This window comes from Mobula birostris, chromosome 3, assembly GCF_030028105.1.
Source record: "Mobula birostris isolate sMobBir1 chromosome 3, sMobBir1.hap1, whole genome shotgun sequence".
NCBI classification, from domain to species: Eukaryota; Metazoa; Chordata; class Chondrichthyes; order Myliobatiformes; family Myliobatidae; genus Mobula; species Mobula birostris.
This window is the reverse complement of record NC_092372.1, coordinates 146,659,371-146,685,950: the sequence shown is the minus strand read 5'-3', so window position 1 is coordinate 146,685,950 and position 26,580 is coordinate 146,659,371. Positions and strand designations below refer to the sequence as shown.

At 41.3% G+C, this 26,580-nt stretch overlaps 1 protein-coding gene across 1 annotated transcript in view; it reads right to left on the bottom strand.

The window, feature by feature from the left end:
* The window catches only part of LOC140194728 (cytoplasmic dynein 1 intermediate chain 1), a 208,536-nt gene that overhangs the window by 31,358 nt on the left and 150,598 nt on the right, over positions 1–26,580 (bottom strand). Inside the window, exons 13-14 of the mRNA XM_072251990.1 lie at positions 15,242–15,375; positions 6,939–7,083 (exon numbers count right to left, since the gene is read on the bottom strand). Coding sequence (XP_072108091.1) covers positions 6,939–7,083; positions 15,242–15,375 — 279 coding nt within the window. The remainder of the gene's footprint in view (positions 1–6,938; positions 7,084–15,241; positions 15,376–26,580) is intronic.

Genomic DNA, 26,580 nt, shown 5'->3' with positions numbered 1-26,580 from the left:
GTACTGAGAAACCTGGAAATTCTCAGACATGAAATACCAAAAGCTTGTGGGCAGCTACAGGAAGTAATTCGGAAAGCAAATGGAACAGTGGCCATTATTGCACAGGGGATGCAGTATAAAAATAGGGAAGTTTTCAACTCAGTTCCGTTAACAGTTCTTCAGGCTGAAAGATCAACTACTTTTCTACCCATAAATACTGTTTGACCTGCTAACCTTTTCCAGCATTTCCTGTTTTGATGTCTGCTAAAGCATGGGGGAGACAACAGGTGCGGTTTTGGCTGCATGGATTATATTGAAGGCAGTTCAGTAAAAGTTCACCTGGTTGATTCTTGGGTTAACCTTTCAAGTAGACGGCCTTTAATAATGGAGATTTAAGTAGGTTAGGCTAATACTCAATTAAAAACAGAAAATGCTGTAAACACTTAGCAGATCAGGCAGCATTCGTGATAAGAAAAATAGCTAACATTTCAGGCCCACCAAAACGGGAACTGAGCTCATTGCTATTTCAACTTACATAATGGAAAAATGAGTTTATTGAAACATTCAAGATTCTCAGAGAGCTTAACTGGGTACAAATAGATCTCCAACAGTCTAGCACCCTAGGGGCTCTGGTGGTTCCAGACAAGCAAACTTTATAGATTCCTGTCACTTACTCCTTTTAAAAGCCAAGCATACTTTTATTTCACCTTTAAAAACATATTCCACAGCAAATTTTGCAACGAACATGTCAAGTTTAAAGAGAGTATGAAATATATAAACAATCTAGACCATGGCTCCATCAATTTGATGTTACTGACCATTGGTGTTCTGGATCCTGACCTGCCTCGGACTGCACTCCTGTTCCACAGTTTGGGAAGTAACCTCAGCTGCACCCTTGGTTTTGGGATCCCCTTCACCCACACCCCCACCCCCCACTGTATCAAATTATATTTGCCACATGTCAGCCTACATTCACTTATGACCTATTATTTATGTTCCACCATCTACCACGCTTCATTTAACATTCCAGAGTAATAAATGAGCCAGGTGCTAGACTATCAGGATTCCCGAAAAACTGGATACCAGTTTGGAGTTTTACTGTAGATGCTGAGATGTTTCTTTTTATGGATTAATTAAAGATGCCTTTTCAGAAAAATCTTCCATGCTCTGGTATCCATGTCTCGCAGAAGCCTTCTATCTTTATTACTTCTCCAAGAGCAAATCATTTCATTTTACGTGCTTCTGCATTTTCCATTTGCCACTCATCCAGTTATCCTATAGCCTACTGTACCTTCTCCTCTGGCCTATCATGACAGCGATTCCAGGTTTGGAGATCTGTGCAAATTGTGATAAATTTTTACCTTACACACCCATGTCAAAGTCATTAATATATAATCACACAACCAGCACAGATTCCTGGGAAATGCCATTATTTACCTTCACCGTCTAAAAAGTAAATTTGAGGCTAATTTCTTTTCTATGTTAGTATGAGCCCATAGCTTTGCTAAACAATCTTTTATGTGGCACTTGGTCAGACACCCCAAAATCCATGTACATAAATCCACAAACTCCCCCTTTACTTTGTCAAATTGTCCCATTACTTCTCAAAATTTGTGCAAGTTAATTGAGCACATTTAGTCTCTAAAATTCTTTATTAACAGAAACTTGTCTCTACAAATGACACCCGCACATCACTACCCACACCTTCATCAAATCACAGTCATTTGCTTCTAAATTTTCTCCATTCCCCACCATCAAGGATAAACTGATCAGTTTGTAACTGACAGGCTGATCCTTGCTCCTCTTGTAGAATAAAAACATCGCTTTTGCCATTCAGATTATTCCAATTGCGACAGAAGTGTCTAGACTCTTCCACAGAGTTTCAAACAACATGCTGATCATAGCATGACAATGATTCTATAAACAGTGGTTACAAATCAAGAGAAATACTTTGCAGCTTGGTAAACAGTGGACTCAGGTTAACCATAACTAAACATTCAAAAATACGTGCAGGCTGCATCGATTACTTTTTTTGAGGTTTGTTCTTTAAGTCAATGCATTCTTTACAAATGAGCTTGAGAAATGAGTCACACAAAAAGCAATGATCAGTCTGATTTTCTGATGTGAGAAAAATCAATGCATCTGACAAAGAAAAGGAAACAATGTGCTGAGATAGATACCCAAACTAGGGTGTCAAACTAGTAAAACAACAAAAGGCACAGTCAGGAATGCCTTTGTCAGCCATCATTTTGCTAATGCCTCATTTCAGGCACTCAATATCTGCTTCAAAAGATAAAATTTGGTTCTTGGCTTTGATACTATATTAAAAATAATCAAAGTTCAACACTGCCTGAAAAGGCTCAACTTCCTTTACATTCTTACAAAAACAAGTTTCCTCACCCTCGTTTCCATTCTCCTCCAACTATAATGTGAGTCTAAGTGCTACACATACCACAAAACTACTCCTTACAGGCCATTGCCAAAAACGTGATGGGTCAGGACTTTTTGGCATTTTCTTTCCCTCAAAAATGGCAAACACTGATACTTCTCTGCTGACTAGTAAAGGACAGATTTCTCAAGTTACTCTATTCAAGCCTGAAATTAGAAAGCTAATTGAAGACAGTATTCAAAATCGCTACACTTCGCTTGGAATTTCAGCAACTGGTATTCAAATTTGTAAAGTAATAATCACATTTATGAACAAAAATCCAGTACCTACTTCAAACAGGCAACAATCATACCAATGCCCAGTAAAATGTGGTAACTGCCTCAATGATCACCATCCAGTAGCACTCAGATCCACTGTAATGAAGAGCTTCGAGAGGTTGGCCATGAAGCATATCAACTCCTACCTGAGGAGTGACTTGGATCCACTCTAATTTACCTACCATCACCACAGGTCAGCTGCAGATGCTATTTCATTGGTTCCTCACTTAACTCTGGAATAACTGAACAATTAATATGCATACATCTGGATGCTCTGAATTGACCTCAACTCAACATTTAAAACTACATCACTACAAAACACATCATTAAGTTCCAAGACTTAGGCCTCAGGACCTCCCTATGTAACTGGATCCTTGATTTCCTTTCTAGCAGACCCCAGTTAGTACAGATTAGCAGCAACATCTCCTCCACACTCACTACCAGTAGAGGTGCATCCCAGGTACGGTACAGTCAAGGGAGGCAGAGGAGTGCTTACAGGACTGCTTTAAAGTTGGTGGACTGAACAATATTCAGGGATTCATCTGAATGAATATGCTACAATTGTCCCTGACTTCATCAAGACCTGTATGGATGAGTGTGTGCCTTCAAGAACATACCCGACATACCCAAACCAAAAGCCGTTGATGAACCAGGAGATTCATAGACTGATCATCCAAAACTATGCAAGTAGTCCAGGTACAACCCACAAAAAGGTATTTTATGGGGTTTGATTGAGGTTAAAGAAGGAATTGGATGCACACTGGCTCTGGGAGGATTTGCCGGCGATTACTTCATACAAAGCGAAACCTAACATCATGAATGGCAGTGATGCTTCACTCCAAGGTGAGCTCAATGTTTTTTTATGCATGCTTAGAAAGAAAGAATGAAGCTACACCCGTACGAACCTCTGCAGCATCTGACGACCCTGTGATCTCTGTCTCAGAGGCCAACACCAGAACATCCTTCGAGAGAGTAAACCCGTGCAAGGCATCAGGTCCTGATGGTGTATCTGTAGGGCTCTGAAAATCAACTGGGAGTGCTCAAGGACATCTTCAATCTCTCACTGTTGTAGTTGGATGTTCTCACCTGCTTCAAAAGGGCGATAATCATACCAGTGCCCAAGAAAAGCAGGGTGATCTTCCTCAATGACTATTGCCCAGTGACAGAAATATCTACTGTGACGAAGTCCTTTGAGAGGTTGGTCATAGGTAGAATTAACTCTTGCTTAAGCAAGGACCTGACCCCCTGTATTTTGCTTACGGCCACAATAGGCCTACAGAGGATGCAATCTCACTGGCTCTCCACTCAGCCTTGGATCACCTGGACAATAGTAATACCTACATCAGGCTGCTGTTTATTGATGATAGCTCAGAGTTCAACACAGTTTTGCCCTCAGTTCAAATCTACAAGCTCCAAACCTGAGCCTCTGTACCTCCCTCTACAACTTGATCTTTGACCTCCTCACTAGGAGACCACAGTCTGTGTGGATCAGAAATAACATCTCCTCCTCGCTGACAATCAACACTGGCGCACCTCAAGGATGTGTGCTTAACCCACTGCTCTACTCTCTTTACACCGACGATTATATGGCTGGGCACAGTTCAAACACCTTCTATGAATTTGCCAACAGCACAACTATTGTTAGCAGAACATCAGATGGTGACAAGGAGGTGTAGAGGAGCAAGATAGATGAGCTGTTGAGTGGTGTCGCAGCCACAACCTTGCACTCAATGTTAGTAAGACCAAGAAATTGATTGTAGACTTCAGGAAGGGGAAGACAAAGGAACACACACCAGTCGTCATTAAGGGTTCAGCAGTGCAAAAGAGTGAGCAGTTTCAAGTTCCTGTGTGTCAACATCTCTGAGGATCTATCCTGATTCCAACATATTGATGCAATTACAAAGAATGTGCAATAGTAGCTATATCTCATTAGGGGTTTTAGGGAAATTGGTATGTTGCCAAAGACGCTTGCAAACTTCTACAGATGTACTATGGAGAGCATTCTAACTGGTTACATCACCAGGGCCACTACACAAGGTCATAAAAAGATGCAGAAAGTTGCAAAAGTGGCATTAAGGACCCCCATCACGCAGGACATACCCCCTTCCCATTGCCTCCATCAAGAAGGATGAACAGAAGCCTGAAGACACACACTCAACATTTCAGGAACAGTTTCTTCTGCTCTGCCATCAGATTTCTCAATGGACAACAAACTCATGTACACTACCTCACTACCTATTTTTTTTAGCTGTCTTTTTTTGTACTGTACTACTTAATTATACATATATTGTAATGCCCTCTTCTCACTGTTACCATCAGGTAGGAGGTACAGGAGTCTGAAGGCACACACTCAGTAATTCTGGAACAGCTTGTTCTCCTCTGCCATGCAATTCCGAAATGGACATTGAACCCTTGGACACTACCTCACTTTTTTTTTTAAAATGCACATATTATTCCGAACTATTTTTAATCTATTTAATATACATATTTATATATACTTACTGCAATCGATTTTTTTTCTTTCTACATTGTGTTGCACTGTACTACTGCTGCTGCAAAACAATCCATTTTACGATACATGCTGGTGATATTAATCCTGATTCTAGGTGATTAAACAACAAAAGCGACATACAGTATGCGTGGCTTCATCGGTCAGAGCACTGAGTATAAAAATTGGGAAGTCATGTTGCCGCTGAACAAAACCTTAGTTAGACCACATTTGGAAGATAGCATACAGCTCTGGTTGTCACATTACAGGAAGAACGCAGAGGCTTTGGACAGGATTTAAGGAGGGTCATCAGGACGATATCTAGATTAGTGAGTATGCACTATAATGAGAGGTTGAACAAACCTGGATATTTTACTCTGGAGGGCACAGAGTAGATGCTCAGAGGCATTCCACCACCCCCCCAATAAGGGTGCAAATGTCAAGCACCTGAGGACATCTTAAAATGAACCAGGGAAAGTTCAAAGGAGATTGCAAGGCAAACATTTTGTGTTTAGTTGACTGGAACATGCTACCAAAGGAGGTATTGAAAGCAGGTACAATAGCAACTTTTAAGAGACAGACTTGTTAAGATAGATACATTAACAAGGAAGGAAACAGGAATAGAAATCAAGTGCAGGCTGATGGAATTACACTGGCATCATGGTTGATGGAGGCACAGTGGCTGAAAGGCTTGATCCTGTGCTTTCCTATGTTCTAATATAGTAAAATATAAAAAGAGGAAGTAGTACACAAGATCCCGAAAACCAATTCATCCCCTAGACCACCTCTGACTGAGTCTGTTGATCCCATATAGAACTCATTAGTCAGCAAAAAAAACCCCACAGAACCAAGGATGACTTCGCTTCCACTAATCCCAAGGGACAGCCTGAGCAGGAAGCACAATGAAGTATGTACAACTTTGAAGTTCCTGCTTACCAGTCTGCAAGAGTAATTGTGCTGTATCATCCCATTGTTAAGCTCTAAAAATTTCATTTCTTTATTTAAAATAAAACCCATTTCAAACGAACCCCTTTTTCAATAATTACTTTAACAAATGCAAACTACCACAGTGATTCTCACACAAAAAAAACATTAGTGGAAATGCATTTATTTCTGCTTGGAGTATTTCCTTCTATTGACCTCCTGCAGTTACTCTTGCCAGCTTCAAGCCTCCTTTCCTTGCTCGCCCACAAACTGTCAGTTTTTCTTTCTTCAACCCACTCACCCAGCCTAAAAACACAGGATTTCACTCACGAGACGTATCATTTAAAAATAAGAGAAAGCCACAGGGAGAGATCAAAAAACGCTACAACCAAGTTAGAAATGATTCAACATGTACTGCAAGACTCAAGTCACACTGACAAAATCCACAGATGTCAACTTTTGCATCATGTCTTGGGGATGAGGTGATTTGTACTTCAAACTTGATGAAGCTACTAAATTAAGCTATTTAAAATTGTGGGGGTGAAGGGAGAGAGGTGGTGAAGATTGACTGCTTTATTAAATGTTGAATCAATACATTCTAGAATGACCAAAACTGTAAAATGCACCTAGAAACTATTAGCATGATATAAACATGAAAAAACAAATACCTTTAAGTATTCAAACACCTAACAATGTTGAAGCTTACCCAACAATTTATAAATTAGATAAGTTAAAAAAAAAAATCAGTCAAATCTCAAGCCACAATGCATGTCTCAGTAAAGAAAGTTTCAGGCAAGATTATCATAGTTCCTTTTATCAGGTACAGGAAAGTGCATCTTACCTTTGTGGTCCATAATTTGACTGTCCAGTCAAATGAAGAAGTGACAAAGAGATGAGAGAAATCAATCTGTCCCACAGCCATGTGACAGTTGATACAAGTCACTGGACCCTGATGGCCCTCGAACATTTCACCAATACCAGCCTTACTGAAAAACAAGTTTTAGATGAAATAACTCATTAACTAGACAAAGAAATACAATTGTTTGAAAGATACATTATTGTGACCCATCACACAACTATCACCCAAGATTTTCCATGTTTCAGTAGTTGTAAAATCACAAATCAAAGTCCAGATGCTTCAGCCTATGATGTACATTAATGAAGGAGAAAAAAAAGATCTGTGACAACAAGTAGACATCAAAGGATGCAACAGGACTTTCTAACAGTTTGAGTTATTCATTCCAGTATACAGCAGAAACATGTCCATAAGTAGTAAATTTACACAGTAGCTGTTGAATTTCTATTTTAATCTCCAAAGCTAACAATAGAAATGCAGAGTTACAAACGTAATGAGTCAAATATCATGATCTTCACAAAATCACCATGCTTTGATTAAAGTCTGGGAGGAAACCCTTATGAAAATCATTATATAATTTTTTTTATGCAAGTACCAAAATATTTTAACATTGTGTTTAAAAGGTGATTTCATTAAATGCTTGAAACTAAAGTAAGTCTTGCCAGTAAGGGATGGCACAATTATTCAATGCTTGGCTACCCCCAAAGAACAAAAAGTGTTGGTAGGGTGGCTAACAAAGAAAGCGTTGGCATAAAATTTGATTTCCCAATTATTTAAGTAAATGCTTAGAAGATATCCCACTAAATACCTGCACTATTCCTGTAAACAAGACTGACTAGCTCTATTCTATCCGTATGGTGAGTCTGCAGAATCAGTCACTGAATTTGAAAACTCGTAGCAGGAACAGGGAGATACCCAAGAGGAAATTGATTTCACCCAATTAAAAATAATGACATTAATAATTAGGTAGGTTTCTTAAGATTTTTATAGCCAGTAGGTGGTAGTGGAGTTAAGCTCCCACCATCTATTAAATGCTTCCAATAGTGTGTCTCAAATAGCCTCCGATAACCAAGTCCAGCTCTTGGCTTTCATGTGTGCCTTAGCTACTAAACCCAGTGGAACCATTTCTACTGACAGGAAAGGGGCAAAGGCGGATTACTGCTATCTTAAAACAAGTTGCTTCAGGCAGATGGGGTTCGTCAGCCGTGGTTGGCAACTCATCTAGGAGAAGGGAAACTGAATTTTCAACCTCAGCTGCCTTGCGGCCATACACCGTCACAGGGAAGGCTTCAGAAGTAAACTCAGAGGAAAAGTCCTAAGGCAGCCCTATGTTGAGTTCAACACTGACGGGCAACTCCTGTGATGCCACTGGTACCAAACTGTTATCGGTCTCTGCTATTCTTTTGGATTCATCAGCTACGTAGAAGGGGAGCTACTGTATGGACAACAGTTTGCTCTGCATATTGCACTGCCCTGGCTTGCATATCACATAGACAGCTGGAACGCCACATCCATGGTCCACACTGACCAACAGAGGGCCTCAGAATAACTGGGTAACAACAACAAAAAGTAAAAGATTACACTTCAGTGAAATGCTGAAATCCATAATGCATTTGAAAACTTGTGTAGCATTCACAAAAAAAGCTTACTTTGAAATGCAAACCCCCAATCTAATCCACAAAGTTCACTGCACTTAAAATGGGGAGGAAAAAAAGGTTTAGCAGTAGGCTTAATTTGGTCAACTTTCTGATCAACCATGTTTAAGAATGAGCTCAAATATGAGACTGCATTCTCTAGTAGTAAATTCACTCAGAGAATTATTTAAAGCTTTATTTATTTTGCAAATTTTATCAGAGGATTACAAATGTTAAACACTTCAAGAGTTTGAACAAAGGAGTCCAGCATCTGCTTGCTGGGAGATTCTAACCGTCCAGTATTTGGCTCACTGATTAGTCTGGAATACGATCTGGGTGGCCTGGGTGTTTCAGGAGTGTAAAGCATACTTCTACTTTTCTGCTCCTAGCCTCAGCAGGTTCACTGGAAAACATATTATGCAACTGTGTAACACGTGATAAAAAGTGAAACAAAAATGTGTTTGGGTAGGAATAATATCAAATAGTCCAGAAAATCTGCCAGTCTGGTATTAAAATCACAGGGGCACTGGATTATTGGAGTTTTATTAATGTCAGCTCATCTGAGCAGCAATACTTACACAGCATCTTTAAAAACATAAATCATCCTATAATGTGATTCATAGAACTGTGATCAAACATAGAACTATAAGTCACTGAATCGGCAAAATAGTTGTGAAAAATACTTAGTAAAACGAACATACTACATATTAAAAGAGCCAAGAGATTGGGCAGCTAGAGACAATAGCATCAATGCTGGCGTCATAAAGATCAGATGTTGTCATGAAGATCAGATATTGTCATGAAGCTGGAAGTGTGGGGGAATACAAAGACCTGAGAGGATTGCAGAGCTGGAGGAGGTAACAAAGATAGGTATATCATGAAGCGATTGGATGTAAATTACAATGCTCCCCCCTCCACCACAGAGTGGGGGGGGGGGAGGAAAACAGAATTAGGGGAGAAACAGAATTAGGTGGGAGCTGGGATGGGTGCACCAAGGTTAATATGGGTTTTAAATTTTAATTTAAACCACCAAAATGTTTCTAAAACGTATACATCAAGGAAACTATTGGTCTACAGTTTAAATAGTGGCAGCACTGTTAGTATGCAACATAATTGCAATCAATGAATGTTATAATTTTGCAGACGTGTCTCATATCAGAAAAATGCTTTTTCATTAACATCAGTCTCAGCATCTTGCATATTGGGCGTCTTAAATCCTGGAGTTGCCAATTCAAATAAGTGAGCAAAATAAGCAAAGTGTGGGATCAGATCTGGATGGTGATTTTCAAATTCGGCCCAATGTGCATCTTGGTAATGTGCCAAGGCAGACCAAGTAAAGACTTGGTAAGGAAAGCCCACTAACAAATCATAAACATGAGGAATTCTACAGATGCTGGAAATTCAAGCAACACACATAAAAGTTGCTGATGAACACAGCAGGCCAGGCAGCATCTCTAGGAAGAGGTGCAGTCGACGTTTCAGGCCGAGACCCTTCGTCAGGACTAACTGAAGGAAGAGGGAGTAAGAGATTTGAAAGTGGGAGGGGGGAGGGGGAGATCCAAAATGATAGGAGAAGACAGGAGGGGGAGGGATGGAGCCAGGAGCTGGACAGATGATTGGCAAAAGGGATATGAGAGGATCATGGGACAGGAGACCCTGGGAGAAGGAAAAGGGGGAGGGGGGGAAACCCCAGAGGATGGGCAAGGGGTATAGTCAGAGGGAGAAAAAGGAGAGAGAGAGAAAGAAAGAATGTATATAAATAAATAACGGATGGGGTACGAGGGGAAGGTGGGGCATTTTCCCCCCTCCCCCTTTTCCTTCTCCCTGGGCCTCCTGCCCCATGATCATCTCATATCCCTTTTGCCAATCACCTGTCCAGCGCTTGGCTCCATCCCTCCCCCTCCTGTCTTCTATCATTTTGGATCTCCCCCTCCCCCTTTCAAATCTCTTACTAGCTCTTCCTTTAGTTAGTCCTGACAAACGGTCTCAGCCTGAAACATCAACTGTATCTCTTCCTAGAGATGCCGCCTGGCCTGCTGCATTCACCAGCAACTTTGATGTGTGTAACAAATCATTGTCACAATCTATTTAACCAAGTAACAGTTAGAATTTAACTGCTATGCAGATGTTTTAGAATTGGCAAATATACTCTTGCAACTTGTATCCAAACACTGAGTTGGATTTTTGGCAACCAGTTTTGGTAAATTGGTTTATTATACTTGCACTTACACAGGTTCAGCGAATAATCAAGCTGCAGGAGGAACTCAAAAGGTCGAGCAAGATCAAAAGGTAGAAAATGAAAAGTCAATATTTCGGGATGAAGTCCTTCATCAAGACTGAGAGTGGGAAGGGGAAATAGTTACATAACAAGGAAAGAGGAGTGGTGAGACAGAGGCCAAAGGTGATTGGTGGAATGAGGGGTCTGTGTTGGGCAGGCGGCGGGGGGGGGGGGGGTGCAGTGACTCTTTAAAAGGTTTCTGAGAAGTGCCTTCATAAAGGCAGTTAAGCAAAGTTAAAATTCTGTGATACAATAATTAAGTACATACTGGAATATCAGTGCATTAGGCTTTAGATTTCCAAATATAAATAGCTTCATTTAAAATGTTAATATCAATGTTGAGCTACTGTATTTAATTTACCGCACATGCTAGTAAATTCCAAATTTATTAATAGTTAAGTCAAGATAATTAAAAATGAAGTTAACATACAAGTTATTACCTTTGAGAACCACGATATACAAAATCAGGTAGTAAATTGGATTATGCATCGGCTTCATGGGCGAAACCAGAGAGTCAATAAATGGCTGCCTACTTGACTGGAGGCCTGGTACTAGTGGAGTGCCACAGGGATCAATGCTGGGTCCATTGTTGTTTGTCATCTGTATCAATGATCTGTATGATAATGTGGTAAACTAGTTAAGCAGATTTGTGGATGACACCAAGATTTGGGGGGAGTGAACAGCAAAGAAGACTATCAAAGCTTGCAGTGGGATCTTGACCAGCTGGAAAAATAGGCTGTAAAATGGCAGATAGGATTTAATGCCAACAAGGGCGGATGTGGCACTTTGGGAGGACCAACCAGGGTAGGACTCACACGGTGAGTGGTAGGGCACTGGGCAGTGTGGTAGAACAAAGGAATCTGGAAAACATAGATCCATAATTCCTTGAAAATGGCACCTCAGGTAGATAGGGTCAGAAAGAAAGCTCTTTGCACATTGGCCTTCATAAATCAATGTATTGAGTACAGAAGTTGGGACATTATGTTCAAGTTGTAGAAGACACTGGCATGGACTAGTTTGGAGTATCACGTGCAGATCTGATCACTCACCTACAGCAAAGGCATCAACAAGAATGAAAAAGTGTAGAGAAAAGTGTAGAGTTATAAGGTTGAATAGGTTAGGATTTTAGCAAGAGAATGAGGATGAGATTTGATAGAGGTATACAACATTCTGAGGGAGTTAGATAGGCTAAATGCATGCAAGCTTTTCCCACTGGAGGTTGGGTGGAGGTCATGGGTTCAATGTGAAAGGGGAAATGTTTAAGGTGAACATGAGGGGGAACTTTTTCCACTCAAGATGGTGGTGTGAGTGTGGAATGAGCTGCCAGAGGAAGTGGTGGATGCAGGTTTGATTTCAATATTTAAGAACAATTTGTATAGGTATGTGGATGGGAGGGGTATGGAGCATTCTGGTCCGGGTACTGTGGTGTTCTGTGACTATGACTGTAACCACCATGTAAGCACTGAAACTCATCCACAAGGTAACTCAGTCATGAGAAGTTTGTTCCTTCTACCCGTGACCATGTGAGTTTCTTCTGGGTGCTTCAGTTTCTTTCCATATTCCAAAGATGTATGGGCTAGTGAGGGTTAGAAATTTGTGGGCATGCTATGTTGGCACCAGAACCACAGTAATGCTTGTGGGCTGCTCTCAGCACATCCTTGGACTGTGTAGGTGGTTGATGCACACAACGCAATGTATGACTTCGTAAGTTTCAATGTAGACGTGACAAATAAAGCAAATCTTTATCTTTAATTTAATAACCACTACCAGTTTCTCATGCTCTCCACTCCATTCAAAATATGACTTCAATTTTAATCTATTTTTCCTCTCAGATTTTACATGGGGTAGGGAGTATAAACAATGACAAGATACTAGTCATTAAATAGTAGTCTTTTCCATCAGCTTTCCCACTTGAACTACTGCAACAAGTTTGGCAGGGTGGGGGAGGGCTAGGTAGACTGGTGGGTGGAGGGTCTGGGAGCTGAGAGGTTGACTTCACTGCAGAGCTGAAGTTAATGCTGAATTATCCCTGACCACTGATCTAACACACTAGAGTAGGTGAGGATATTAGCAATACGTTTTTATTGCTTGCACAAAGTAACAAGCGATCATTTTGCAACACAGGATTTCCCACAGAATGTCAACATTAAACATGAGGAAGTGGAGAGATAGGTCAGTAAGTTTGCCAGTGACACAAAGGTTGGAGGTGTTGTGGATAGTGTGGAGGGCTGTCAGAGGTTACAGAGAGACATTGATAGGATGCAAAACTGGGCTGAGAATTGGCAGATGGAGTTCAACCCAGATAAGTGTGAAATGGTCCATTTTGGTAGGTCAAATATGATGGCAGAATATAGTATTACTAGCAAGAGTCTTCGCTGTGTGGAGGATCAGAGGGATCTTGGGGTCCGAGTCCATAGGATGCTCAAAGCAGCTGCACAGGTTGACTCTGTGATTAAGAAGGCATATGGTGTACTGGCCTTCATCAATCGTGGAATTGAATTTAGCAGCCGAGAGATAATATTACAGCTATATAGGACCCTGGTCAGACCCCCCTTGGGAGTACTGTGCTCAGTTCTGGTCGCTTCACTACAGGAAGGATGTGGAAGCCATAGAAAGGGTGCAGAGGAGATTTACAAGGATGTTGCCTGGATTGGGGAGCATGCCTTATCAGAATAGGTTGAGTGAACTCAGCCTTTTCTCCTTGGAGTGACAGAGGATGAGAGGTGACCTGACAGAGGTGTATAAGATGATGAGAGGAATTGATCGTGTGGATAGTCAGAGGCTTTTTCCCAGGGCTGAAATGGTTGCCACAAGAGGACACAGGTTTAAGGTGCTGGGGAGTAGGTACAGAGAGGGAAAGTAGGTCAGGGGAAAGATTTTTACTCAGAGAGTGGTGAGTGCGTGGAATGGGCTGCCAGCAACAGTGGTGGAGGCAGATATGATAGGGTCTTTTATGAGACTTTTGGATAGGTACATGCAGCTTAGAAATATAGAGGGCTATAGGTAAGCCTAGTAATTTCTAAGGTAGGGACATGTTTGGCACAACTTTGTGGGCCGAAGGACCTGTATTGTGCTGTAGGTTTTCTATGTTTATCTGTTACACTAACTTGTAATCCATTCTTTAAAATAGAAAACATAGCTCAAATCTTCTTTTGACACCCTGCTCAAATAAGGAATCCAAATAATACTATTCTTTATACCATAGGCACAAAAATATTTGCCAGCTACCACTTCTAAACATTTACTCCAAAATAAAACATGTGACTCCTGTATTCCAGCCTCTTGTCACAAGCAAACTAAGATACTGAATGATGTTATAATCTCTCTCTATTGGAAAATTAATTGAATGGGTGTTATTTAATAAGTGCTGTACCAGAAACGGAGACAGTGTAACTTTAATATAAAAAGCATATGGCCACAAGAATATGGAAAATTTTACTAAGCATGATGCACTCGGAGGGAATTTTTTTTTCCTGATTATTTTTTTTTTAAAGAAGTATCTCACTAGTGTCACCATTAATAACAAGGGGGAAAAATCATTTAACTTTACTACAATTTACTTTCAATTTAAAAGCAACTTCCAATTTAATTATTTACAATATGGCTATAGTGAGCATATAACTAGATGATAATCTTTATTCCGCCAGTATTGCCAAAAATTTGCTTGACCCATGTACTCAGTTATAATGAGAACATAACTATGGATTAATTTATCAGTGATTACTCCTGAGCATTCTGCAGTCCAACAATAAACTCGGCTTGCTCAGCCCATTAAGTTTTGATGCTGACTTGAATCCTAGACTATGACCATTCAAGTAGTGCCTACTTTAACATACAAAATACCACCCATCTTTGTGCAACAGTCACCCTCACTACTGAAGAATTCTTTGTCCCTTCATTCCAGATTGAATCTTTTCATCACTCTTTGCTGGGGTTCCAGACTGCATTTCAGATTTCGAGCTCAAATTGTACTAATCTCAAGGTACAGTTCCCCAATTCTCAATGTATTACTTTTAAAATACTCATTCTCCCTCAAACAGCTTTGTGGCCTCACTCCGCAGCTTCCCTTCTTCCAAGTCCTCTACTGTTTGATTCTCAACATTTCCAACGCTGGTCTGCTGTTCTTTCCCCACTTCCCTACACTCGATATCAAAAGTTATTTCCATCTTCTCAACTGCAGCTCTTAATCCTAAATTGTATTTGCATCTTTTGATGTAAAAATGTATTCTATAAATGTGAGCTAATGTATTTTGCTCTGTTAATAGCAAAACATTCTCTACATCAGCAAGTTAATCTACTTGCTAACAAATGCAATTTGGAAGCATAAGAGAGAAATAGATTTTTCAATCTACCTTATAAAAGGTTACAAATGTTACCTGCCATGACGACATGCAGTATAAACCATGCCCTCCTCACTGCCCACAACAAAATTGTTGACATCTCCTGTTGGAAAAGCCATGCTAGTGACAGCCACAGGCTTTGACTTGTTGTACACCAACTCCATATTTTCCTAAATTAAAAAGAAAACAAAGTTAGCAATAAAAAACATAGAAACATAGAAAACCTACAGCACAATACTGGCCCTTCGGCCCACAAAGTTGTGCCGAACATGTCCCTACCTTAGAAATTACTAGGGTTACCCATAGCCCTCTATTTTTCTAAGCTCCATGTACCTATCCAAAAGTCTCTTAAAAGACCCTATCGTATCTGCCTCCACCACCATTGTGGGCAGCCCATTCCACACACTCACCACTCTCTGGGTAAAAAACTTACCCCTGACATCTCCTCTGTACCCACTTCCAAGCCCCTTAAACCTGTGCCCTCTTGTGGCAGCCATTTCAGCCCCTGGAAAAAGCCTCACATGATCAATGCCTCTCGTCATCTTATACACCTCTATCAGGTCACCTCTCATCCTCCATTGCTCCAAGGAGAAAAGGCTGAGTTCACTCAACGTGTCTTCATAAGGCATGCTCCCCAATCCAGGCAACATCCTTGTAAATCTCCTCTGCACCCATTCTATGGTTTCCACATCCTTCCTGTAGTGAGGCCACCAGAACTGAGCACAGAACTCCAAGTGGGGTCTGACCAGGGTCCTATATAGCTGCAATATTACCTCTCCGCTCCTAAACTCAATCCCACGATTGGTGAAGGCCAATGCACCGTATGTCTTCTTAACGACAGTCAACCTGCACAGCTGCTTTGAGCATCCTATGGACTCCGACCCCAAGATCTCTCTGATCCTCCATACTGCCAAGAGTGTTACTACTAATACTATATTCTACCATCATATTTGACATACCAAAATGAACTACCTCACACTTATCTGGGTGGAATTCCATCTGCCACTTCTCAGCCCAGTTTTGCATCCTATCAATGTCCCGCTATAACCTCTGACAGCCCTCCACACTATCCACAACACCCCCAACCTTTGTGTCATCAGCAAACTTACTAACCCATCCCTCCACTTCCTCATCCAGGTCATTTATAAAAATCACGAAGAATAAGGGCCCCGGAACAGATTCCCTGAGGCACATCACTGGTCACCGACCTCCATGCAGAATATGACCCATCTACAACCACTGTTTGCCTTCTGTGGGCAAGCCAGTTCTGGATCCACAAAGCAATGTCCCCTCGGATTCCATGTCTCCTTACTTTCTCAATAAGCCTTGCATGGGGTACCTTATCAAATGCCTTGCTGAAATCCATATACACTACATCTACTGCTCTTCCTTCATCAATGTGTTTAGTCACATCCTCAAAAAGTTCAATCAAGCTCATAAGGCATGACCTGCCCTTGACAAAGCCATGCTGACTATTCCTAATCATATTATACCTCTCCAAATGTTCATAAATCCTGCCTCTCAGGATCTTCTCCAACAACTTACCAACCACTGAAGTAAGACTCACCGGTCTATAATTTCCTGGGCTATCTCTACTCCCTTTCTTGAATAACGGAACAACATCCACAACCCTCCAATCCTCCGGAACCTCTCATCTCCCCATTGATAATGCAAAGATCTTCAACAGAGGCTCAGCAATCTCCTCCCTCGCCTCCCACAGTAGCCTGGGGTACATGTCATCCGGTTCCAGCGACTTATCCAACTTGATGCTTTCCAAAAGCTCCAGCACATCCTCTTTCTTAATAACTACATGCTCAAGATTTCAGTCCGCTGCAAGTCATCACTACAATCACCAAGATCTTTTTCCCATAGTGAATTCTGAAGTATTCACTAAGTACCTCTGCTATTTCCTCCGGTTCCATACATACTTTCCCACTGTCACACTTGACTGGTCCTATTCTCTCACGTATTATCCTCTTGCTCTTCACACACTTGTAGACTGCCTTAGGGTTTTCCTTAATCCTGCCTGCCAAGGCCTTCTCCTAATTTCCTTCTTTAGCTCCTTCCTGTTAGCCTTATAATCTTCTAGATCTCTAACATTACCTAGCTCTCTAAACCTTTCGTAAGCTTTTCTTTTCTTCTTGATGAGAGTTACTACAGCCTTTGTACACCATGGTTCCTGTACCCTACCATAACTTCCCTGTCTCACTGGAACTCAAAGTTAAATGTTTTTTTACTTGATTTTTTTCTCATTAGAGTTGATCTTCTCATTGCACATATTTAGCACCTTCATTTCTCCCAAACGTATCCTCTCTGGATCTGGAAGGCAAATCTCATCATCCAGAGCAGCCATAAGAACATAAGGCATTAGAGCAGAATTAGGCCATTCAGTCCATCGAGTCTGCTTCGCTATTTGATCATGTACCTGGAGCCAAGCAGTGAGTAGTGACAACAGGGCCTTCAACATGGAATAAGACAATGTTGGAAAGCCCATACCAATCTCTGCTGTTAAAATTCCCCCAGACCTCTTTGACAGACAGCAAAATTTTGCCACCTGTCAAAGTTCTTCAATGGTTATAAATGTTCAAAAACATTTACAAACATTAATATAAGTAAACATTTTAAAATTAAAAATGTAACATTCACAGGAACTACTCATGCTTTAGGCTGTGTCAGTGTTTGTGGATCCTGCTCTGGCATTGGACCCTGAAGGGAACTTTGAAGTGGCAACAAAGTCAAAAACAAAAACACCTCCAATGCTCAACAAGAAATATCAGCCTTTCCTTGAAAACTGTCCTGAAATACACTTCAGAAATGCTGGCAGTTCCTTGTGAAACTGCTCGCAAAACACAGCAAAATACAACTATCACAGGTGGCCCGCTTATTGAAAGTATCTGAAGCACTACATTTACATGCAAAACTTTCCAGGAAGTTGGGAAGCTATACAACTATGAAGCTTTTGGATTGCCCTCAGCACTCACCTTTGATGCTTAAAAACAGAGCTATTACATGCCTAGAGATCCAAAAGTACAGCTGATTCTCCTTCTCTTCGGCAGGGTTACACAGGGCAGGTACAGTATACGGATCCCTACCCCTAATTCTCGAGTAGATTTGTTTAGTCTTCAGTCTGAACTCTGTATGATGACTTGGGTCATTCACTGACTAGACTGGATCTTCGAGACATGCATCTTTATTAAGTGGAAACTTGACAAAATTTGTGACCTGCCCCAAACTTGAAGAGAATCCCCCCTCCCCCTAATAATAATCTGCCTCTAACAAAAAACTTAATATTTTGCAATCACATAAATACAAAACATTTTATTTTAAAAATGCTGCTTAGGTAGTAAAGAATCTCTTTCTGCTCACTCCCGTCAGCCCTTGCTTCCATGCCATCCAAGTTTGAATTGGTTCCTCTCCTCAGATATAGTTTAGAACTATGTCATCAATTTAAAAAAAATCCTCAATGCATTTGCTTTCATTAACCAGTGCAAGATGGATTGATATCTCTATAGTTCCGTTAAAAATTCCAAGTCATTTCTAGTGTAGATGATGCTGGACATTTATCTGTGGATGCTATGTGGAACTGAACAAGCCTTCTACCAAACACCGAGGTAGTAATTTAGTTCAAAATTGCCACCTATAGATTGCTGCGTGGCCACTGTGTATTAAAGGAAATGATAACTCTTGTCACTATGGAGCCAGTCATAAACTACTGGGAAGGCAGCCCAAAGAAACTTCAAATTGAATTCCACATTCTATGCAACTGGTAATCACTTCGACATCCTCCATTACCTGGTGTCTATTGTCCTGTGCATCAGACTACCTTAACCCAGTCTCCCTCTTTCCTATTCTGTTGTAGTCAGAGATATACAAAAACTTCAGCAAGCTGTAAGGCCAGCAGAAAAGGTCACTGCCTGCAGTCTACCATTACTGCAGGACTTGTATGTGCCCAGTACAAAGAAGCAGGCAGGGAAACTCATTGCAGACACTACTCATCCTGCTGACTGCCTTTGCCAAAAGCTCTCTCTCAGAAGCACTGTAGGCCTATTATAACAATACCTTAACGCCATCTTAAAGTTTCTTCCCTCAGGGAGTTAATCTGATCAACCATTTTAGTTACAGTGGCATGCAAAAGTTTGGGCACCCTAGTCAAAATTTCTATTACTGTGAATAGCTAAGTAAAAGACGACCTGATTTCAAAAAGGCATAAAGTTAAAGATGACACATTTCTTTAATATTTTAAGCAAGATTACTTTTTTACTTCCATCTTTTAGTTTCAAAATAACAAAAAAGGAAAAGGGCCTGAAGCAAAAGTTTGCACCCTGCATGGTCAGAACTTAGTAACACCCCCTTTGGTAAGTATCATAGCTTGTAAGTGCTTTCTGTAGCCAGCTAAGAGTCTTTCAATTCTTGTTCAGGGGATTTTCCACACAGTCTTTCTTGCAAAAGGCTTCTAGTTCAGTGAGATTCTTGGGCTGTCTTGCAAGCACTGCTCTTTTGAGGTCTACCCACAGATTTTCAACGATATTTAGGTTGGGGGACTGTGTGGGCCATGGCAAAACCTTCAGCTTGCACCTCTTGAGGTAGTCCATTGTGGATTCTGAGGTGTGTTTAGGATCATTATCCTGTTGTAGAAGCTATCCTCTTTTCATCTTCAGCTTTTATTTTTTAAAAAAATAGACAGTGTGATGTTTGCTTCCAGAATTTGCTGGTATTTAATTGAATTCATTCTTCCCTCTACCAGTGAAATGTTCCCCGTGCCACTGGCTGCAACACAAGCCCAAAGCATGATCGATTCACCCCCGTGCTTAACAGTTGGAGAGGTGTTCCTTTTCATGAAATTCTGCACCCTTTTTTCTCCAAATATACCTTTGCTCATTCAGCCAAAAAGTTCTATTTTAACTTCATCAGTCCACAGGACTTGTTTCCAAAATGCATCAGGCTTGTTTAGATGTTCCTTTGCAAACTTCTGACGCTGAATTTTGTGGTGAGGACGCAGGAAAGGTTTTCTTCTCATGACTCTTCCCTGAAGGTCATATTTGTGCAGGTGTCGCTGCACAGTAGAACAGTGCACCATGGGCTGGCTAGTGGCACAGTGACATCAGTGTCAGACTCTGCAACAGAGGTTCCTGGGTTTGAACCCAGTCGGATCTGCTCCCAAGTATGATTTCCATCCATGCCAGGTTGAGTGTCAAGATCGCAACTCGACCTCATAAAATATAAAGAGGAAAATACTGCAAAGTGTCTGTGAGAGAAATGGCGCACCACACAGTCTCTCTCTCTTTCGCTCCGTGCCTTGTAAAGGCATGAAAAAGACATCGTCCCACCAACATCGCACACGCACGGATGCAGACGCACACATGCACCAAAAAAAAAAAGTACACCACCACTCCAGAGTCTGCTAAACCTTCCTGAAGGTCTTTTGCAGTCAAGCTGGGGTTTTTGATTTGCCTTTCCAGCAACCCTACGAGCAGTTCTCTCGGAAAGTTGTCCTGGTCTTCCAGATCTCAACTTGATCTCCACCGTTCCTGTTAACTGCCATTTCTAAATTACATTACCAACTGAGGAAATGTCTACCTGAAAACGCTTTGCTATCTTTTTATAGCCTTCTCCTGCTTTGTGGGCATCATTTATTTTAAATTTCAAAGTGCTAGGCAGCTGCTTAGAGGAGCCCATAGCTGCTGATTGTTGGGACAAGGTTTGAGGAGTCAGGGTATTTATAAAGCTCTGAAATTTGCATCACTTGGTCTTTCCTAACAAAGACTGTGAACAAGCCATAGCCCTAACAAGCTATTTAAGGTCTGAGACCTTGGTAAAAGTTATCTGAGAGCTCAAATCTCTTGGGGTGCCCAAACTTTTGCATGGTGCTCCTTTCCTTTTCTCCTCCCCACTCTAAAATTGTACAAAACAAAAATAATACTCTAATCTTGTTTAAAGTGTTGAAAACAATGTTTCATCTTTAACTTTATGACTTTTGGAATCAGTTCATCTTCTACTCACTTAACTATTCACAGTAACAGAAATTTTGACCAGGAGTGCCCAAACTTTTTCATACCACTGTAGACCCCCCTCCCCCACCAATCCCCTCTATATTTTACCTCAGTCACTGTACTGTAGACATTTTAAACCACTTTTTGCAATGCTGTTTACATTGTGAATACATGCTGGTATTTATTTATGCACATTTTATTCCGTATCTGTACACAGTCATCATGGACCTAATAAAATTAAGCGCAAGTCGGGCATCTTAACCTTAGGCCTTCTAAATCCGTAACTTCACGATCAGCACAACCATAGACTTGCAGGGCAAAATCCTCTGTGCTTGCCCCTCATTGCACATTTGACTCCCAAAATCTGCATCTATGGAATGCATCAGTATCCTGTTGGGGTTTGGAGAGGATGACAGAGCGCTGTCATGTAGAATATTGACTCGTTACTGCACCGTTTGGACAGGACAACCCTGGGGGGTGGGGGGGGGTCTATATACCAATGTTCTGAATTCTGTAATACCAGAAACCTAGCACTCTCCTGGCAGTAAATCATCTTCAGTACAATATGGGGAGGCTTCCTGTGGGGGTTTACATTGAATAGGTTGGAGCAAGGCCACTCACCGCTGAGATTGAGATCTGGGGATCACTCTGGGCAGCATGGTGCGTACAGGACTGGCAGATCCTGCTTTATCACTGACAGACCACTGTGGTCTCTCTCACGCAAGCTGCTGATCCACCCTCCTCGTCTCTGGCTGGGGCGCTCCAAGAGCAGCGGATGCTACAGAGCTCATTTTCAGAGAGAAATCACTGGGCTCTGAATTTTGCATCTTAGCAACGAACTCCACCTGGCCCACACAACACCAGCCTCTGCACACCAATGCATGGGTAATTCTTCTCCCAATCTGCAGCAGATTTCAATGCCCAACTTCCTGGCCCAGTAAAGGAAAGGGCAGGGGATCATGCTAAACTCCCAGTCATAATGTAACTCTTTATATAATTCTAAAGTGACCCATTTTAATGCCAGTATCAGTGCTCCTGTTCCTGGGCAATGCCTCATCAGCAATCTAAAGTACCATTCTACTGCTTCCCTAGTCTGCCTACCAACACAACACCCACCTCCTAGTGAGTTAAACCAAAAAAAGTCTAGTAATTGCAGCCTAACTGCCCACAGCTCCTGCTCACTTTATGCCCAGGCTGGCATTGTTTACTATCCACCATCACTTTGGATTTTACAAATCTTCATCTTGAATTTATATCTGCCCAACCCCTATCCCACCCTGACAGTTTCTCAATCTCCTTAATCTCTTCCAGTTCTGCAATTCACCAACTGTGCACTTCTTCCAACATTGCATTTTTCACAAACCTTACTCCACTATCAAGCCCATGCCTCTAACCACTTGAAATAGGAGTCTCAATTTTTCATTTGTATTTTAAGACCCCTCTCAAAACCACTCTTTCAACAAAACTTTTAGTCATCCATTCCCACCATATCCTTCTTTGGTTCAGCTGATTTGTTTAAATTACAAAATACATACAGAAATTTTTATTCTGTCAAATGAGCAATCCTAGCTAAATTTAGTCATCATGGTAGGAACTGTCCATGTAAATTAAATGGTGTGCATTAATTGATACTGCTGTTACTTTGCGATATACAAGTAGTAATTGAAACAAAGATAACTACAGTTACTCTATTTTTTATGTCTATAACAAAGTTGCAAAATTCTTAACCCTATTAAAAACCTGAGATGCATTGAACTTCAGTTTAGATGAGGATTTAAATAGCTGGAAAATAGGAACCAAGATTGCACAAAAGCATATTTTGATGTTCAACTGCCAATCATGATGGAACACAGCAGACCACTGTTTGGGTGTTCCAACACTTTTAGTGCCTTGAGCTCTACGTACTATGTAATAGTTGAACACCAAAACAAAACTGGACAATTATTATTCCTCAAGTTTAATGTTTTCACCTAATGCTGTGTTCTGTGCTTCCTTTATTGCCCCCAGATTTCCCACAAAACCATGGAAGCATTCCATGTCTGGACATCCAAAGCCCTGAGTCAGAGCTTATTGAAATTTACAATGTTCCAATAAAAAATATTCTCAGTCTTAAAAGAGGCTCCCACTTATTCCATGACCGAATTTCTTCTCAGTCTTACTCTTTCCTTTAAGACAGTCTCTCAGCATTAATCTTCACATTCCCCAATACTTAGGAAATCACTTTTATAAATAAAACAAAATCAAATACTGGCCATATTTACTCTTCAGAGAATAATGTCCACCTCCTAACAATTAATGTGCTGAATCTACAAGATCTCCTCCAATGCCAAGACATTTTTGTCTTTCTTCAGATAGAGACTAAAATACCACATATTCCTCCAAAATCAGGTCAAACCAAAGCCCTATTCAAACTCCAGCCTCCTCAAATAATGTCCAACTTTCATATCACTCAAGTAACAATATCAAGATTATTACACTTCAGATTACAAAGAATATAGAACAATACAACTCTGGATTTGCCAATCGGCCCATAATATTATGCTGATCTTGAGTCCTCCACCTGTGTGTCATCTCTATATTTTATTCCCTTCATATTCATGTATCTATCCAAAGACCTGAAACTCCACCAAAATGCCTGCTTCCCATACTACCCCAGTAACCTATTCTAGGCACCTACCATTCCTTGCATGAAGAGACACCCTTCACATCACCTTTATACTTGCCCCCTCCCACCCCAACTTTAAAAGCACGTCCTCTGGTATATGACAGTTCTACCCTGGGGAAAAGATTCTGACCATCTACCCTATCTATGATTTTCAATTTTAAAAATATCTATCAGATCTCCACACAGTCTGATATTGTAGGGAGAACAACTCAAGTATGTCCTGCCTTTCTTAGAACTCATACCCTCTAATCCAGGCAGCATCCTGGTAAATCTTTTCTGCACCCTTTCCGCAGTCTCTGCATCCTTCCTGTAATGGATGACCAAAACTGCAGAGAATATTCCAAATGCAGTCCACATGAAGATTCATATAGCTGTAGCCCCATTTCCTTAATCTTATCCTCAACACCCCCACCAATGAGGACCAACATATCACAGGCCTTTTCTTGACTGCCTTATCCACCTGCAGAGCCACTTTCAGTGAAGTGTGGACTTGGACCTCAAGATCCCTCTTTACTGTAACACTATTCATGACCTGTTATTCATTAAATGTAAACTTTCTCCTTTCATTTCACCTGCCAAAGTGCAACATCTCACACTTGTCCATCTGCCGCTTCTCTGCCCATATCTGTACCGGATCTATATACCACTGTATTCTTTGATAATACTTTGCACTGCCCACAACTAAGCCAATCTTGCCATCATCTGTAAATTTGTTAATCCACCCATCTACATTACCACCCAAATCGTTAACAAACATCACTAAGAGAGGTCCCAATATTCATCCTTGCTAGTCACAGATCACTTGCCAGAAAATCAGCTTTCCACCCCTACCCTGCCTTCTATGGACAAGCCAGTTTTAAGTCCAAACTTGCAATTCACCATAGATCCCATGTATCATTATCTCCTGAATCAACTTACCAAGAGGAGCACATCAAATGTCTTACAAAAGACCATCTAAAGTAGATAACATTCATTGCCATACTCTTAACAAGCACATTGTCACCTCTTCAAAGAAATAACTAGCAATTATGTAAGACATGACCTGCCCTGCACTGCACAAAGCCACGCTGACTGTATCTAATCAGGCTGTGCCTTTCCAAATGCACTTAAATCCTATTCCCAAATGTCTTCTCCAATAACTTCCCTACCATCAACATGATGCTCACTGGTTTATAATTACCTAGATTACTCCCATTTCCCTTCTTGAAAAAAACACACAACATTGCTATTCTGCATTTTAAATTTGGTGCCTAGTTCCTCAAATTTTCTCAGCACAGCTTCATTCCCATTTCTAACCACAATGCTGGATCCCTTGTAAACTAAGACAATCAGGTCCCCCAACTCCCAATCTCTGACTTTTTCTAGCACCAAATTCCCTTAATTGTGGGAATGGGAAGGAAAAACTTGAATGTGTCTGCAAAGAATACTGTCCATTCTTCTGTCAAAACATTTCTTTGCCGCCCATCCTGGTTGAAGTCTTTTGCTCACATATAGTTATGGTTGAATGCCCAGCTTCCCTGCAGTCTTTGTTCACATCTCTATTGTCACATACCCCGTGACCAGTTAAAGAACCAGCAGAGATGGAAAACACTTTGGAGTCCAGTATTGCTATTTACCTGCTGAACCGTGTCTACGCCCACCTGGACAAGCCAGCAAGCACTGTGAGGGTCATGTTTTTTGACTTCCCCAGTGAGTTCAACACCATCTGCCCTGCTCTGCTGGGGGAGAAGCTGACAGCAATGCAGGTGGATGCTTCCTTGGTATCATGGATTCTCGGTTACCTGACTGGCAGACCACAGTACGTGTGCTTGCAACACTGTGTCCAACAGAGTGATCAGCAGCACTGGGACTCCACAGGGGACTGTCTTGTCTCCCTTTCTCTTCACCATTTACACCTCGGACTTCAACTACTGCACAGAGTCTTGTCATCTTCATAAGTTTTTGGATGACTCTGCCATAGTTGGATGCATCAGCAAGGGAGATGAGGTTGAGTACAGGGCTACGGTAGGAAACTTTGCACATGGTGTGAGCAGAATTATCTGCAGCTTAATGTGAAAAAGACTAAGGAGCTGGTGGTAGACCTGAGGAGAGCTAAGGTACCGGTGACCCCTGTTTCCATCCAGGGGGTCAGTGTGGACATGGTGGAGGCTTACAAATACCTGGGGATACGAATGGACTGGTCTAAGAACACTGAGACTGTCTACAAGAAGGGTCAGAGCCGTCTCCATTTCCTGAGGAGACTGAGGTCCTTTAACATCTGCCGGACGATGCTGAGGATGTTCTATGAGTCTGTGGTGGTCAACGCTATCATGTTTGCTGTTGTGTGCTGGGGCAGCAGACACCAACAGAATCAACAAACTCATTCGTAAGGCCAGTGATATCGTAGGGATGGAACTGGACTCTCTCACGGTGGTGTCTGAAAAGAGGATGCTGTCTAAGTTGCATGCCATCTTGGTCAATGTCTCCCATCCACTACATAATGTACTGGGTGCGCACAGGAGTACATTCAGCCAGAGACTCATTCCTCCGAGATGCAGCACAGAGCATCATAGGAAGTCATTCCTGCCTGTGGCCATCAAACTTTACAACTCCTCCCTTGGAGGGTCAGGCACCCTGAGCCGATAGGCTGGTCCTGGACTTATTTCATAATTTACTGGCATAATTTACGTATTACTATTTAACTATTTATGGTTCTATTACTATTATTTATGGTGCAACTG